This window comes from Euleptes europaea, chromosome 18 (genome assembly GCF_029931775.1).
Source record: "Euleptes europaea isolate rEulEur1 chromosome 18, rEulEur1.hap1, whole genome shotgun sequence".
Lineage (NCBI taxonomy): Eukaryota > Metazoa > Chordata > Lepidosauria > Squamata > Sphaerodactylidae > Euleptes > Euleptes europaea.
In genome coordinates this window covers 4,075,296-4,091,178 of record NC_079329.1, presented here as the reverse complement: position 1 = coordinate 4,091,178, position 15,883 = coordinate 4,075,296, and the positions used below count along the sequence as shown (strand labels likewise).

Below are 15,883 nucleotides of genomic sequence, written 5' to 3'. Positions count from 1 at the left end.
GCAGCCAATGCCTCGCAGCCAGCAGCTCCACATACAAGTTTCAGTGATTTTATTGAAATTTCACAGACCAGAAAAACCTGAGGAGAAACCTCAGAGGAACTTCCCCCCACATCCCACAAACGCTGGACTCCCTGTGCCTCCGTTCAGGGGGGGAAAAAGTCAGTCTCTGGCGCTATTCCACGCGTAACAGGCTTTTTCTTTCTCTTGTCTCAGCGGCAGAGGTAAGGACAACTCCATTACGGGGAACCAACGGTGCTCCTGTTCACAGTCCAATGGTGTAGGAACGTCCCGTGGGGTTGTGGATGACAGAGCATGTAGGGGCTGCCACAGCCCACTCATACCAGACTTTCTTGGAGTTGCTGCAACGCCAGAAGGCCACCCTGATATGCTCTCCAGCTTGGACACTCATGGGTTGCTGCGTGAAGAAAACTGGCAATAGTACAGAGCTCACCTGCCGGCCAACAAACCAATCCTCCAAAACTGGGTGCTACGCCATTGCTCCACAGCTTGTATTGCCCGTTTCCCACCCTGCAGCAGCGGAATCTCGTAACCACGAGGAACCCCAGTACAAATCCAGCCTCTTTCCTGTGCTCCCAGACAAGATCATTCTGCAGCCAATCAAATTGCCAATGGGCATCAGTCACACTTGGCTCTGCCCACTTTCTAAAACCACTTGGGCGCCAGGTAGGGTTTCCATTTGCCCGGACTGCCTACCAACCTCTGCCTCAGACCCTGCCGGTCTGAGTAGACTACTGACTTTGATGGACCGAGGGTCTGATTCAGTGTAAGGCAGCTTCATGTGTTCATGTGATTCCCAGCATGGATGGCACTATGCCATGGGGTGTGTTTAGGGATCACTTACCTTGATGGGGAAGAAAATAGGGAACCAGGAAAACATGCCAGGTGAATGAGTCTCAGGCCGAATACCTAGAAGGATGGATGGGGAAGAGATGTTGAAAGAGGCATGTAGCCCAAACCCGGGAAAGGCCCACTTCTCTCCCCTGAACTTACTGAGAGTGATGTCCCCATAGAGCGTGGTCTCAAAGTAGCCAGCAAAACCATGTAGCACGGTGTTCACATCCACCTGGAACTCCAACGTCTGGTAGCGGTTGTTGTCTTTGACAGGGTCTGTTGGAGAGGACGAAGGAAAGGGATATGGAGTCGGTGTGATAACCCGGGCGAGGCCAAATCCTGCCCTCTTAAGAGAAAGTGGAGGAATTGCAGCGCCGAGTTATGCCCCACTGTTACATCGGTTGGGATGCCAACCAAGGGCTCAAATAAGAGGGGCGTGGCTAGTCTTCTCCCCACCTGCAAACTAGCGGTGTGAGTAGTCAATGCTCCACCCCCCCACCCCGTTACATGGAGACGTTTCAGCCTCTCTTCCCCTACCTGGGTTGGGGTGTTTGAAAGAAAAGCAAGCTTGCGGGGGCGATAGCTGGTGGAAATTGTGCAGACGGACAACATAGGGCATTTCAAACTGAGCCTGGAAAAGAGAAAGACAGGGGCAAAAAGTGTGATATGCATGATTACGGCACACTTCTAAGATCCATCTCCCATGAATAGCAAATACCCCACTTCTCATTCTTAACAAAGGGTTAGGGTTCCTTTCCCCCAACATTAGCCTTAGAACTTTCCATGTGGGGAGGGGCTATGGCTCAGTGGTAGAGCATCTGCTTGGCATGCAGAAGGTCCCAGTTTCAATCCCTGGCAGCTCCAGTTAAAGGGACTAGGCAGGTAGGTGGTGTGAAAGACCTCTGCCTGAGACCCTGGAGAGTTGCTGCCGGTCTGAGTAGACAATACTGACTTTGATGGACCAAAGGTCTGATTCTGTATAAGGCAGCTTCATGTGTTCATGTGTCCTGAGAATTTTGGTTCCCCTACAGCTTCCACCGGGATGTGGAAAGCTGCTGGGAAAAGGTTTAGGCCATTAGAATAAAAAATATTGCCCTCCTAGAGAAGTGTTCTTGCTACTGCTGAGTTCATGGTCAGGAATGCTGAACAGCTCAGCTCCCTAATCCCTCCTGTTATGACCAGGTCACCCCAAAACATGTTACGTTTTCACACAGGCCCCATTACAAATGCATTTAGCCTGAGCTCCCATCCCTTATTCTGCAAGCTCTTTCTTTGTGAACAGCACTCAGGTTGAGTGGATCCCACTGCGGCACTGTGGCTGGGTGGTATTTAGTAATTCGGTGCAGAATTAAGAGCTTTGAAAGCAAAGCTTTTGCTTTTCAAAGAAGCAGCTCTCTAGGGCTGTGAAGCTGAGCTTGAGAGGGCACGATGGCTGATGAAAGTCAGAATGACTTCTAGTGGCCAAAGGGGCAAGGCTTAAAGTGTCACACACCGGGTTTTTTTGCCACTGCCTATGGCTTGCAGAATATTATGCAAAATCAATGCATAGAATCATAGGATTGGAAGGGGACCCAGGGTCTAGTCCAACCCCCTGCACAATGCAGGAAATTCACAACTACCTCCCCCTCCCACACACACACTCCAAGTGACCCCTGCTCCATGCCCAGAAAAACCCCTCCAGGATCCCTGGCCAAATAGGCCTGGAGGAAAATTGCTTCCTGACCCCAATGTTTTTATATGTTTTCTTGATTTGTATTATTCAGAGAGATCACAGGGTTGTTTTTTCCTTCAATTCTGACTTCTTGTTTGCACAGTTATTACATAGCTCTGGATGCCTTGGACCGGGAACATCAGACAGTATGGGCCTTACCTCTGGGTCTCGGTCTTTCTCCCGACAGGCACGCACTTCGTTATAGAGTTTTGAGGACGAGATCGGGCCCAGGAAGGAGGTATAATCGCAGGGGATGCTCACACCCCCCTCTGCAAGGGGGAGGAGAAGAGGGGAAAACATCAGGTGGCTGGACTTCTGCAAAGCCTGCAAGCTCCACCAACCCATGCCACTTGGAGGAGTACAAAGGGGTGACTTCTTCAGAAGATCCCCCCCCGAAACTGAACAGGCCTTTGCTGATCTCCCACCGCCATCCTCGGGCACCCTCCGAGGTGCCCAACTTTCTGCACTCACCTTTGAGACAGTGCTGGGCCCCGTCCAGACACTCTGGGGACAGCTCATTGTCTGCAAAGGAGCCCAGCAGTTCCGACACCATCAGGTCCGCCTTCTCGGGAGCCTCCCATTCCCGCATGTCACAGGAGACCACTGTCACTTGGGACCCCCACTCCTCATACTGCCAGCTCTCTAACCTAGAAGAAAAAGAAAAGTTGGTTTTTATATGCTGACACACATCTTGAAGGGCTGTCATATAGAGGAAGGTGCCGAGTTGTTTTCCGTTGCCCCAGAAGGTCGGACCAGAACCACCGGGTTGAAATTAAATCAAAAGAGTTTCTGTCTAGACACTAGGAAGAATTTTCTAACAGTTAGAGCGGTTCCTCAGTGGAACAGGCTTCCTCGGGAGGTGGTGGACTCTCCTTCCCTGGAGGTTTTTAAGCGGAGGCTAGATGGCCATCTGTCAGCAATACTGATACTATGACCTTAGGCAGATCATGAGAGGGAGGGCATCTTGGCCATCTTCTGGGCATGGAACATAAGAGCATAAGAAAAGCCCTGCTGGATCAGAGCAAGGCCCATCAAGTCCAGCAGTCTGCTCACACAGTGGCCAACCAGGTGCCTCTAGAGAGCCCCCAAACAAGAGTAGGGGTCACTGGGTAGGGGTCACTGGGGGTAGGGGTAACTGGGGGTGAGGGGGGGAGGAGTTGTGGGGAATTTCCAGCATTGTGCAGGGGGTTGGACTTGATGACCCTGGTGGTCCCTTCCAACTCTATGATTCTGATAATCTCATCCATTACAAGATGATCAAGCAATAGCTATAATTAATATGGCGGTGTGACCGTCCTCCTTAGATGCAAATGTTGTTCCAGACAGCAATAAGGCTCCCAAATCTGCCTCCCTGTCCTCACAGGGGCAGATCATAGAGGCCTCCTGAGGTTAGTCTCCACTTCCCTCATCTTCCTCCCTAGCAAAGCAGAGCCACAAGGAAAAGAAAGGGACGTCAGCAAAAGGGAAAGGACTTACGTCACCACGGCGTTGGGGTTTTTCTCCACAGCATAAATCTTGATGTGCCGGTTGGCCTGCCGAGCGGCTCGCAGTGAGGCGTTCACAAGGGGGCCCCGTCCTGCCCCCAAGACCATCACCACCCTGTGGGTTGGAGGGAGTGGGAGAAGAAAAGGAAGAAAAAGACACTGAGGAGGGACGAAGAGGCTGTTTTTAAAAGCCTGTTTCCCAGCTGAGCTGGACTGCTAAAATTCACCGCTCGAGCAGAGAACGCGTCAGAACTCTGAACAAAGTGAGGCCCGTCCACATACTGTGAGCCAAGACTGTATTTTATTTGCGAGACACTGCTTCAAGCCCACCATAGCCAATTCCACCTGGGCTATGCTGATACTCCCCTTCAATGAAGAAGAGTTGGTTTTTAATATGCTGACTTTCTCTACCACTTAAGGCAGAATCAAACCGGCTTACAATCACCTTCCCTTCCCCTCCCTGCAACAGACACCCTGTGAGGTAGGTGGGGCTGAGAGAGCTCTAAGAGAGCTGTGACTAGCCCAAGGTCACCCAGCTGGCTTCACGTGTAGGCCTAGGGAAACCAACCCAGTTCACCAGATTAGCCTCTGCCGCTCATGTGGAGGAGTGGGGAATCAAACCCGGTTCTCCAGATTAGAGTCCACCGCTCCAAACCACTGCTTTTAACCACGACCCCATGCTAGATCAGGAATCTTTGGGTTATGGGTCCCTCTGGAATTCTGAGAGGGAGTGGTGAGCGCCACCCTTCTAAAGGAAGCGGAGCCAAATCCAAAATGGCTGCCTCAGGAAGCGGAGCCAGACAGAATACCCCCCTCCTCCTGGGAAGAATGAAATCCTGAAGGGGGAACAGAACCACACGCTGCCTAAAGAAAGCCTAGATGCTTACCAGTCCCTCCTCATCCTCCAGTAAGAACCTCTTCCATTTGAATGAGGGAAGCCAGTAACAAGACCCCCTCTTACAATGGCTCTGCCCTCCTTTCTGAAAAGCTCAGTAGGTGCCAAGGGAAGTATTGGTGGGCACTGGGGAATCCTGCCTTAGATTACTTCACTTTAAAAATATGCATAAGTCTAACCCAGTGGTTCCCAAAGTGGGCAGTACCACCCTCGGGGTGCGGTGGGATTATCTAGGGGGGCACTAAGAAACAAGGGGGGCAGCAGGGGGTGCTAGAGGTGGGCCCCTTCAACTGTGTTGTTCACTGATTTACAATACATCAAGCTATGCTATCAAATTTGGTGGAAACAATCAGAATTTGTTTTCCAGACTTTGAAGAGCTGGTACCACTGGATCAAGTTCATCAGTTTTGTTGAATAAATTTCAACTAAGAAGTTTTTTATTTGATTTTGAATAGATGTGCAATTGATTGTCACTGTTTTGAAATTGTATCGTTCTTATCTTTTTTAGTGCGTCATGCAAACCCCTATTTTGAATAATGCTTTTTATAGGGTAGGGTAGGGGGTGCTGGGGTTCAGTTTGTAGAACCCAGGGGGCAGTGGCCCGAAAAGTTTGTGAACCAACTTTGTGAACCAACTTTGGGAGACAGCATGGTGTAGTGGTTAAGAGCAGTGGTTTGGAGCGGTGGAGTCTGATCTGGAGAACTGGGTTTGATTCCCCTCTCCTCCACATGAGTGGCGGACGCTAATCTGGTGAACTGGATTTGTTTCCCCACTCCTACGCACGAAGCCAGCTGGGTGACCTTGGGCAAGTTACAGCTCTGTTAGAGCTCTCTCAGCCCCACCTACCTCACAGAGTGTTTGTTGTGGGGAGGGGAAGGTGACTGTAAGACGGTTTGAGTCTCCCTTAAGTGGTAGAGAAGGCTGGCATATAAAAACTAACTCTTCTTCTTCTAACCCTTTGTACATAAGCATGGGCAAGCCAGCAGTCTTAATGTTCCAGCCAGTATAGCTTCCCCCTTCGGCAAAAAGCGCACAAGTCCTTACTCTGGAACTGCTTTGTTCTGGTTATTTATGTGTTTTTATATATTGTAAGTTATCCAGTAACTACAGCCAGGACAGAAAGGGGTCGGGAAGGAGATAATAAAAGCCGCAATGATACAATAAAACCTGAAAATGAAAACGCTTTATCAGAGAGGGTGTTTGGTTGGTCTTGCTAGTGATCATTTGGCGTCAAATTACTTCTGGGGAAATTTATGGCCATTTCCTCTGGGAGGCTTAAAAGACGATGGAGCCGGCAGTCTGAGAGTCCAGTGTGCCTCCCCGGGCCCTATTAAACTGTGGGCAGGGACCTCTTCATTTGAATCCTGTCCTGCCTCTGCATACTTTAAAGTGCTTTTAGAAATAACACACAACAGGGTAAAAAATTAGAAGTGAAGAGAAGGCCCTTTCCGAATTAGCATCTTGAGGCGTAAGTGAATACGGAACAGCTGAGGCTCAGCGGTAGAAAATCCATTCCCAATTCCAGTGGCGGACGTGAAGACCACTAAGGTTCTTGAAAAGTGGCAGTCACGTTGCACTGACTAAACCAGGTGAGATCTGGCCGCCTCTCCATTCCCCACTTCTCAGCCCCTAGGCAAACATGGCTCAGTCCTGGAATTCTCACTCACTGGACGTTGGTTTCCTTCTCCTCCTCGGGCACCCGTTCTACCAGGCACTTGTATATAGCCTGGAGGGAGGAAAAAAAGAAGAGCTGGTTTTTATACACCGTTTCTGTCTACCAAAAGGAGTCTCAAAGCGGTTTACAATCACCTAATCTTCCCCTCTCCACAACAGACACTTTGTGAGGTAGGTGGGGCTGAGAGAGTTGGAGAGAACTGTGACTGGCCCGAGGTCACCCAGCAGGCTTCATGTGGAGGAGTGGGGAATCGAACCTGGTTCTCCAGATTAGAGTCCACCGCTCTTAACCGATTGGGCTGACTCCCTATGTGTAATCCGCCTTGAGTCTACATACATGAACACATGAAGCTTCCTTCTACTGAACCAGACCCTTGGTCCATCAAAGTCAGTATTATCTACTCAGACAGGCAGCAGCTCCCTGGGGGCTCAGGCAGAGGTCTTTCACGTCACCTACTTGTCTAGTCCCTCTTACTGGAGGTGCTGGGGATTGAACCTGGGACCTTCCGCATGCCAAGCAGAGGCTCGGCCACTGAGCCACAGTCCACACGAGAAAGGCGGACCACAAATAACGGAAATAAAATAAATAAATACGCTGTCACTGCAGACCATTCAACACTCCCAAGTAGAGCCCTACCAACACACAGTTCCTTGGCCCACACTTCTTCCCACCTCAAGTCCCTCCTCCACTCGCTCCTCCGACAGCCGCCTTTTGCCCCCTCTCACAGCCCCCCCTTCCTCTGCCCACGCCCGGCCCCCTCTTCTCATAACACCCTCACCTGCTGGTACTGGGAATACTTGATCGGGTCCTTCTCAAACACCTCGTAAGTCTGGGACTCCAAGTTGTCCATCAGGGGCTACAGTGAGAAGAAGAAAAAAGACTGAGAAGAGGGGCTCAGACCTAGGAGCAAACATGCAGCATGCAGAACCGCTGGGAGCACATTAGGTTGCATTACGGCAGGAAAGGAGACGGGCAGGTGGCAGAAGAAGAAGAGTTGGTTTTCTCTACCTTTTAAGGAGAATCAAACCGGCTTACAATCTCCTTCTCTTCCTCTCCCAACAACAGACGCCTTGTGAATTAGGCAGGGCTGAGAGAGTTCAGAGAGAACGGTGACTAGCCCAAGGTCACTCAGCTGGCTTCATGTGGAGTAGGGAAACCAACCCGGTTCTCCAGATTAGAGCCTGCCACTCATGTGGAGGAATGGGGAATCAAACCCGGTTCTCCAGATTAGAGTCCACTGCTCTTAACCACTACGCCACGCTGGCTCTCACTGTGCTACCGTGGAACCATTTGCACAAGCAAGACCAACACGCACACTCTGAACGTTGAGAATAACCCAACCCATTTATGAGTAATGGAACGTGAGCACACCATGTGCTGATTTGCTTAATTAACTTCTGAACTAAGTTATTCACATTTCAGGAATGAGGAATGAGGGCTAAGGGGAAGTGACTTGCCAAAAGGGGGTTCAAGGTCAAAAGGGATCTCAAAGACTAAAGACCCCAACAGTTCTCGGGGAAGGCGGCTCACCTGTAGCGGGGACTGGAGATAGTCTTCATAGCCCTTTGCGAAAAGCTCGTAGGCGGAAGGGGGTGGGCGGTTCTGGCTCAGGTACTCCAGGTACTGCAGATAGGAGCAGAACTCCTTCTCAGGATGGTGGTGGGCCCCAGTGATGATAAACTGTACCTCGAGCTGGGGAAGGGCAGCAGATATGGGTCAGCACAAGAGAACCACTCCTCTGTGATTCACCGCCCGCCCCCCCACAATCTCCCAGATGTCCCTCATAAACATATAGCACTCGGTACCACAGACTGTAGGGAAACTGTAGTTCCTCAGGCATTCCTTTCTAGGTATTATATTTTCACACACGTATCTAACATCTTTTCTTTATTCAGGAGAACTTAATTTAGTAAAATTATGCTGTAGCAGCCCTAATAGCCCAGGCTACCCTAGTCTCATCAGAGCTTGGAAGGGAGACTGGAAGGAAGACTTTGCAGAGGAAGGCAATGGCAAACCATCTCTGGTCATCTCTCGCTAAGAGGTGGAACTTAATGGAGTCGCCATGAGTCGGTCGCGACACAACGGCACACATTGCCTTAAAATTATGGAGAATCATAGAGTTGGAAGGGGCCAGACAGGCCATCTAGACCAACCCCCTGCTTAATGCAGGATCAGCCTAGAGCATCCCTATCAAGTGCTTGTCCAGCCTCTGCTTAAAGACTGCCAGGGAGAGGAAGCTCACCACCTACCTAGGCAGCTGATTCTACTATCAAACAACTCTTACTGTAAAGAATTTTTTCCTAATATCCACAACACAACCCAGAAGCCTCCTCTGCTGATTTCCCAACATTCTTTGCAAGCCCTCAATAACCGCACCCTGGACAGGTGCTGGAAGCAATTGCCATCAAGAACAACGGATAAGAGGAGGAGGAGGAGAAGAAGAGTTGGTTTTTATATGCTGACTTTCTCTTAAGGGAGAATCAAACCGGCTGCCAATCACCTTCCCTTCCCCTGCCCACAACAGACACCCTGTGAGGTAGGTGGGACTGAGAGAGCTCTAAGAGAACTGTGACTAGCCCAAGGTCACCCAGCTGGCTTCACGTGGAGGAGTGGGGAAACCCACCCAGTTCACCGGGTTAGCCTCTGCTGCTTATGTGGCGTGGGGAATCGAACCCATTCCTCCAGATCAGAGTCCACCACTCCAAACCACCACTTTTAACCACTACACCAACCATGATAGTCAGAGGAGTTCTGGGAATGGTAGACAAGAGTCTCGAATGGAAACCCACTTTGTTCAGGGTCCCACTGGGCCAAGGTAAGCAGCTCGGTTGACTCAAGAGAACCGAACTGCCAAACATAGAGAGAACAAAAGGGAAGGGCTGACCTTAAGGAGGCAGAAGATCAGGCGCTGGTGCATCTTGGAGAGAACAGGGAAGCCTTTCTTATTGGTCAGGAAGATGCTGGTGGGCAGTATGGCCGCCTTGATTGGCTCCCCCAGCCAACGGTCAATGACGTGATTGGATGGCAGGTCGGGGCCCACCTCCAGGGCTGAAAAGAAGGGAGAACAGCTGTCACAGGGAAGGAGACCCTGCCCCCCCGTGCAATTTGGCTGCCGGGGGGGGGGGGCGCAAGTCTCTCTGCTGCCCGCCTCCCAGTCTTTCCCCAGCAGCACTCACCCACCGCGATACGTTTGTTGTAGTCGCACAGGGTCCGGAAATTGTGCCACCTACCAAAAAAGGGGGGGAAATGAACAAGAAAGCTAATCTGGCCATTCTCTCCTTCTGCTCAGGTCTCACTGAGACAATTTGTGGACTGGCCAACGTGGTTACCGGAAGCCAGAAGGGCAATCTGCTTTGTCACAAGCAATGATAATTCAAATCAAGGGCGTCAAAAAGTAGTTTAAAGCAAAGGTCGCAACAAAGAGCAGGATTCAAGGTGCTGCGCAGTTCATCCAGGGAAAACAAGGTTTTAAATAACTAGTTCTTTGGTAGTTTCAGAGGGACGAAAGGACCTTTGACTCTCGAAAGCTCATACTGTGAAAACCCTGTTGGTCTCTAAGCTACTACCGGATTCCGACCTATTAGTTCTTCAGCAGGGAGATGAGAGTTTGGAGTGCAGATTTTGAAATTTTGCTGTTGCTTGAAAGAAGAAGAAGAGTTGGTTTTTACATGCCAACTTTCTCTGCCACTGAAGGAAGAATCAAGCCAGCTGACAATCACCTTCCCTTCCTCCCCCCACAACAGACACCCTGTGAAGTAGGTGGGGATGAGAGAGCTGTGACTAGCCCAAGGTCACCCAGCAGGCTGCATATGTGGGAGTGGGGAAACCAACCCGGTTCTCCAGATTAAGAGTCCACCACTCATGTGGAGGAGCGGGGAATCAAACCCGGTTCTCCAGATTAGAGCCCATCGCTCCAAACCACCACTCTTAACCACTACACCATGCTGGAAAGAGTTGCCTCTGGCAAGATCAGGCGCTCCTAACTCCCTTATTTTTCTGCCTGGAATAACCGAACTGCAGCAAGGTTGTCATCTCAAAATATACGGCATTCGCCCAGCTGCTGCCTTGGGTTGGACCCCCCCGAGCTTGGCCTTGTCTCAGAAACCCAGAAAACCTATTCTGCTCTCTAAGCGGGCCTCCTTTGCTAAAGCTGATGCAGGTTCCTATCATAGAATCATAGAGTTGGAAGGGACTACCAGGGTCATCTAGTCCAACCCTCTGCACAATGCAGGAAATTCACAACTACCTCCCCCCCACACACCCAGTGACCCTCTACTCCATGCCCAAAAGATGGCCAAAATGCCCTCCCTCTCATGATCTGCCTAAGGTCATAGAATCAGATTCCTGCCAGCATCTGCTTCTTCACTCACCACTGCCAGGTCTTCTCCTCGCCCGCAGTCTCCTCCTCTAGCTCCTGCACTGGCTCGTTTTCAATCAAGTCATCCCGCAGGTCCTCTGGGGCCAGCAGTGGGATCCGCATCCAGAACTGGGGCAAAATAAGACAGGGAGCAGGAGAAAAGGTTTTTGGGATACGCTATATGGCTTTGATTTCTGCTTTGGGTTCCAAATGGAGCCGGACAGTGTTATAAAGCACAGGCGTGGCCGAAGGACCGTTAGGAAGGAGAGGCAGGAACACCTTTGCCGGCTGTGCCACCTTGCTGAGAATTTCCCCCCCCTCTTTCTGTTCAGACAGCAGTGAAGCTCTTAACCACTACACCATGCTGGTTTTAAAAGGGGATGAGACAGATTCATGGAGGAGAGGTCTATCAGTGGCTACTAGTCATAGCGATTAAAGGGAACCTCCAAGTTCAGAGGCTGTAAACCTCTGAATTCCGATGCTAGGAGGCAACCTCAGGGGAAGGCCTCTATGCCCTGTTGTTGGCCCTCCAGAGGAACTGGTCGGCCACTGGACTAGACGGACTCCTGGTCTGATCCAGTAGGGCTCTTCTGATGTTCCTAAGGAATTCTTCCCCAGGTCATTTTGGGTGGTGGTCATCCCCTTGGCTCACCTACACAAACTACCACCCTAAAGACTGATGTCTTTGGCTTTCCTTTCCTTTGCTTTAGGCCCACGGTCAGTACATTTGGAACTAATCAGCAAGGGGGAGCGTCGCAAAGATGAGACATTGAGTCAGGGTGAGGGGAAACGGATTTAGGATGTGTGGAGCTCTGTGGACACTGGAAGGAGGAGGAGCCGTGGCTCAGTGGTAGAGCATCTGCTTGGTATGCAAAAAGCCCCAGGTTCAATCCCCGACATCTCCAGTTAAAGGACTAGGCAGGTAGGTGATGTGAAAGGCCTCTGCCTGAGACCCTGGAGAGCCGCTGCCGGTCTGAGTAGACAATACTGACCCTGATGGACCGAGGATCTGATTCAGTATAAGGCAGCTTCATGTGTTCACGAGGAGGAGGGAAGAAATGGTTGGACATACCATGGAGGTGTGGTGCCCGGTATGGATGTGGTTACATAGAACACGTGCCAAGTTGGGGTTGTCTGCCTGCGTCAGGGGCAGCAGGAAGGCAGGGAGTCCCAGGTAGGCCCCAAAGTTTAGCTCCTGCAACATGGCCTGCAAAGGGGAAGATAAAAATAAGACAACCATATTTGGAATACCATGCAGAATCCTATTCAATTAATCTTTAAAAGATGAAGGTGGAGGAAAGGGCAACTACAGCGGTGGTCGGATGGAGCATCTTCTTGCAAGGAAAGAGGAGGGGCCGTGGCTCAGTGGTAGAGCATCTGCTTGGCATGCAGAAGGTCCCAGGTTCAATCCCCGGCATCTCCAGTTCAAGGGACTAGTCGAGTAGGTGATGTGAAAGACCTCTGCCTGAGACCCAGTCTGAGTAGACAATACTGACTTTGATGGACCAAGGGTCTGATTAAGTGTAAAGCAGCTTCATGTGTTCATGTGAAAGGTGCTGGGGCTTTTTAGCTTAAAGAAGGAGAAAGACGTGACAGGTGCAATAGAGGTTGAGAAGGATACGGAAAAATTATTCTCCCTTCACTGGAACTCCACCTCAGACTATGAAATAGATTGGCAATTATAGGATCAGAGCCAATACATGAAGGCTGAGATACCCAATAGCAGAAGCAGCCCATTGGTTTGCTTTTAAGTATTTAGTAATTTCACAGAGGGTAGGAAAGGCAACATGGTATAGTCCAATCGCATCAGATCTTGAAAGCTAAGTAGGGTTGGTACTTGGATGGGGACTACCAAGGAAAGCTCTGCAGAGGACAGCAATGGCAAACACCCTATGCTTCTCACTTGCCTTGAAAGCCCCTTGCTGGGGACACCATAAGTCAGCTGCAACTTGACAGCACTTATGTAGATAATTTCATGGAGTGGAAATCTATCAAAGGCTTTGGTAGTCAAGAATGGAACCTCCATTTCCAGAGACAACATGCCTCCAAACTACCAGACGCCAGGCACCCGGTTGGCCACTCTGTGAACAGACTGGTGGACTTGATGGACCTTGATCTGATCCATCATGGCCTTTCTTATGTTCTTATGAGCCAATGACAGGCCACTGTTGAAACAGCAGCCCTCTGTATCAACAAGGAATTTGATCAGACTCACGCACCATCTCGGAATTCCTGCGAACTTTCTCCACCTTGGAATCGGCTTGGATCCATGGGGACAGCTTGCCCACAATCAGTGTGTTCCAATCTGGCAAGGAGCAATGTGTTAAGGGGATTAGAGCAAACACCCTCTGACTGGGGAAGGGCAAACAGTGGTCCAGAGCCAACAGCCCCACCGAGCATACAGCACCCCCTTCAGCATCGACCAAAAGCACCTTCTTATATTGTAGCACTGAGCATTCAGGGCACACAGAAACATCATTCTCTGGAATTTGCCCACAACAGAGAAACAGAGGGGAGGTCTATGGCCCAGTGGCAGAGCATCTGCTTGGCATGCAGAAGGTCCCAGGTTCAAACCCTGACATCTCCAGCTAAAAAGGACCAGGCAGTAGGTGATGTGAAAGACCTCTGCCTGAGACCCTGGAGAGCCACTGCCAGTCTGAGTAGCCAATATTGACCTTGATGGACCAAGGGTCTGTTTGGAGAAGGGCCATAGCTAAGTGGCAGAGCATCTGCTTGGTGTGCAGAAGGTCTCTGGTTCAAACTCCAGCTGCACTTCCGGCTAAAAAGGACCAGGCAGTAGGTGACGTGAAAGACCTCTGCCTGAGACCCTGGAAAGCCACTGCTAGTTTGAGCAGACTATACTGACTATGATGGACTAATGGTCTGATTCAGGATCGGACAGCTTCGTATGTTCAAATGATCTTATTCCTACTCAACATCTGTCCAGTTCCAAGCCTAAATAATTTCCAAAACACTGCATAATTTCTGTATGCAATGGTCAGGTTACGCAAAAGTGGGGTAACACATATAGACACAGAGATCTTTTAACTGGGAATTTACTATTTGTTGCAATTTGTTTTTGCTGCTCTCCCCAAGTTCTTTAGAATGTATACAAGAGAAATGGAACTAATTCCTTTTTTAAAGTAAGAAAGCAAATACGTCCATTGCATCTTGTCTAGTTAGTAGACGGAGAGATCCGTCAAAGTAATGAGGTCTTTGAAGTTCTCACCTCTTCCCGAGAGTAACAAGTCAGAGCGGGTCTGGGGGCCCGACCGGCCCTTAGCCGGCTCCAGAAAAAACTCCCTCTTGTATCGGGGATGGAAAACGGGCATGCAGAGGAAATCAAACCTGCGAATTGAGAAATTGGGGACAGGGGGAAATGGATACAGTTACGATCTTGGTGACAAAAGACACAAAACCATAAGCTGATAAAAGTTTTTAAAACATTTATCAACTAATGAACTTTTCAAGCTGATCCTATTGATACCTGAAGAAGGAAATGTACAGAACAAGGAATTATCTTGTCTGCTGTACGAACACTGTGGATATGCATTTGTATCCTATCAATATGTTTATTTGGATGTATTAAATATATGTTATTTTTGTTATAAGAGGTTGTGTGGTGCAGTCTGTCAACTGGATTCTGTTGCTGTCTCAGCACTGTTTTCCCTTTTGGATTCCAACTTCCTTCCCTGTTTCCTTTTCTTTTTAACAAGAGTAGTGAAGGAGGACTGCATCAAAAGACAAAATCCTCTTTCAAGAGGCTGGTCAGGAATATACATTTCAAAGGTCCAGTGAAGGCTGTATATACAAATTCCCATGATCTTTTTAAAAAATCTATAAACTGCATTGAGTCTTTCAACAATAGATGAAACAAATGAATATGCAGGAAGGCAAGCTTGCCTTAATCCACCCACCTCCCCTCTAGCATCAATGTTCAAAGCTAATTGATTAGGTGGCCTGGAACAACTTCTCCAACATTTTTATTTATAGTTTCAGGGGGTAGCTGTGTTGGTCTAGAGTAGAACAGCTAGATTTGAATCCAGGAGCACCTTAGAGACCAACAGGATTTTCAGGATATGAGCTTTCGAGAGTCAAAGCCCCCTTCGTCAGATCTGGCAAAAGGAGCTTTGACTGTCAAAGCAAATATCCCAAAAATCTAGTTGGGCTCTAAGGTGCTCCTGGACTCGAATCTAGTTTATCAATACAAATATGAATGTGTATATTTAAATATATGGCTACCTGGCTTCTTCCACTATAATCCCGCAGATAATATGAATAGTTGCCAGGCAGAAGGGCAGATATCACACTGACATCATTGCTTCAGGCAAGTACCTTTAAGATTTATATGCTGGGCATATTTCCCATCCCTGCCATCTCTATGATGGGAAAACATCGCCTGCAGAGTTACTACCTGCTGTGCATCAGATAAAGGCGCAGAGCAGCCCCACCAGGTGAGCATCACCTGAGATCAGACACAGCCTCATTGCAGGCTCAGGGAGCATGACATCTCCTGGGGTCAAAGGTCACCACAATGGACACTCATGGCCTTTTGCAGGCTCAGGGAGCATGACCTCTCCTGGGGTCAAAGGTCACCACAATGGACGCTCATTAGTTATAAATAATTGCAGAAGAGAGAAATTCAAAAGAGGACACCCCAAGGTTGGTTCAGAGGTCACCGGGGCTTGGCAACCGGGGTCAGGGGGTCACACAGGAGGACCACGTGGTTTCTCTCACCCCTGCCTGGCGACCGCCCCCAGGGTGCCGGCCACTTCCGGGACGCAGCTCAAATCCCTCCCGCAGGAGACGCGGGCCGCCGCCGCCGTCCCCGGTCCCACCGCTGCCGCCATCGCCGCCATGGCCCGCCACACAGAGAGGCGAGAGCCGGCTGGACACGCCCACTCCGCCG

The 15,883-nt window shown here is 49.8% G+C and overlaps 1 protein-coding gene across 1 annotated transcript; it reads right to left on the bottom strand.

Annotated features, from left to right (window-relative positions):
* Positions 1–209: 209 nt before the first annotated feature.
* Positions 210–15,815, bottom strand: PRMT5 (protein arginine methyltransferase 5). The gene is made up of 17 exons (XM_056863063.1): positions 15,712–15,815; positions 14,204–14,322; positions 13,194–13,279; positions 12,047–12,181; positions 10,988–11,103; positions 9,794–9,843; positions 9,502–9,665; positions 8,148–8,309; positions 7,396–7,473; positions 6,610–6,668; positions 4,040–4,162; positions 3,035–3,210; positions 2,723–2,832; positions 1,390–1,483; positions 1,012–1,128; positions 863–927; positions 210–415 (listed from the first exon to the last, which is right to left on the bottom strand). Exons 2-17 carry the CDS (start codon positions 14,304–14,306, stop codon positions 263–265), a joined length of 1,791 nt encoding a protein of 596 aa, XP_056719041.1. The 5' UTR covers positions 14,307–14,322; positions 15,712–15,815; the 3' UTR covers positions 210–262.
* Between the last annotated feature and the right edge of the window lie 68 nt (positions 15,816–15,883).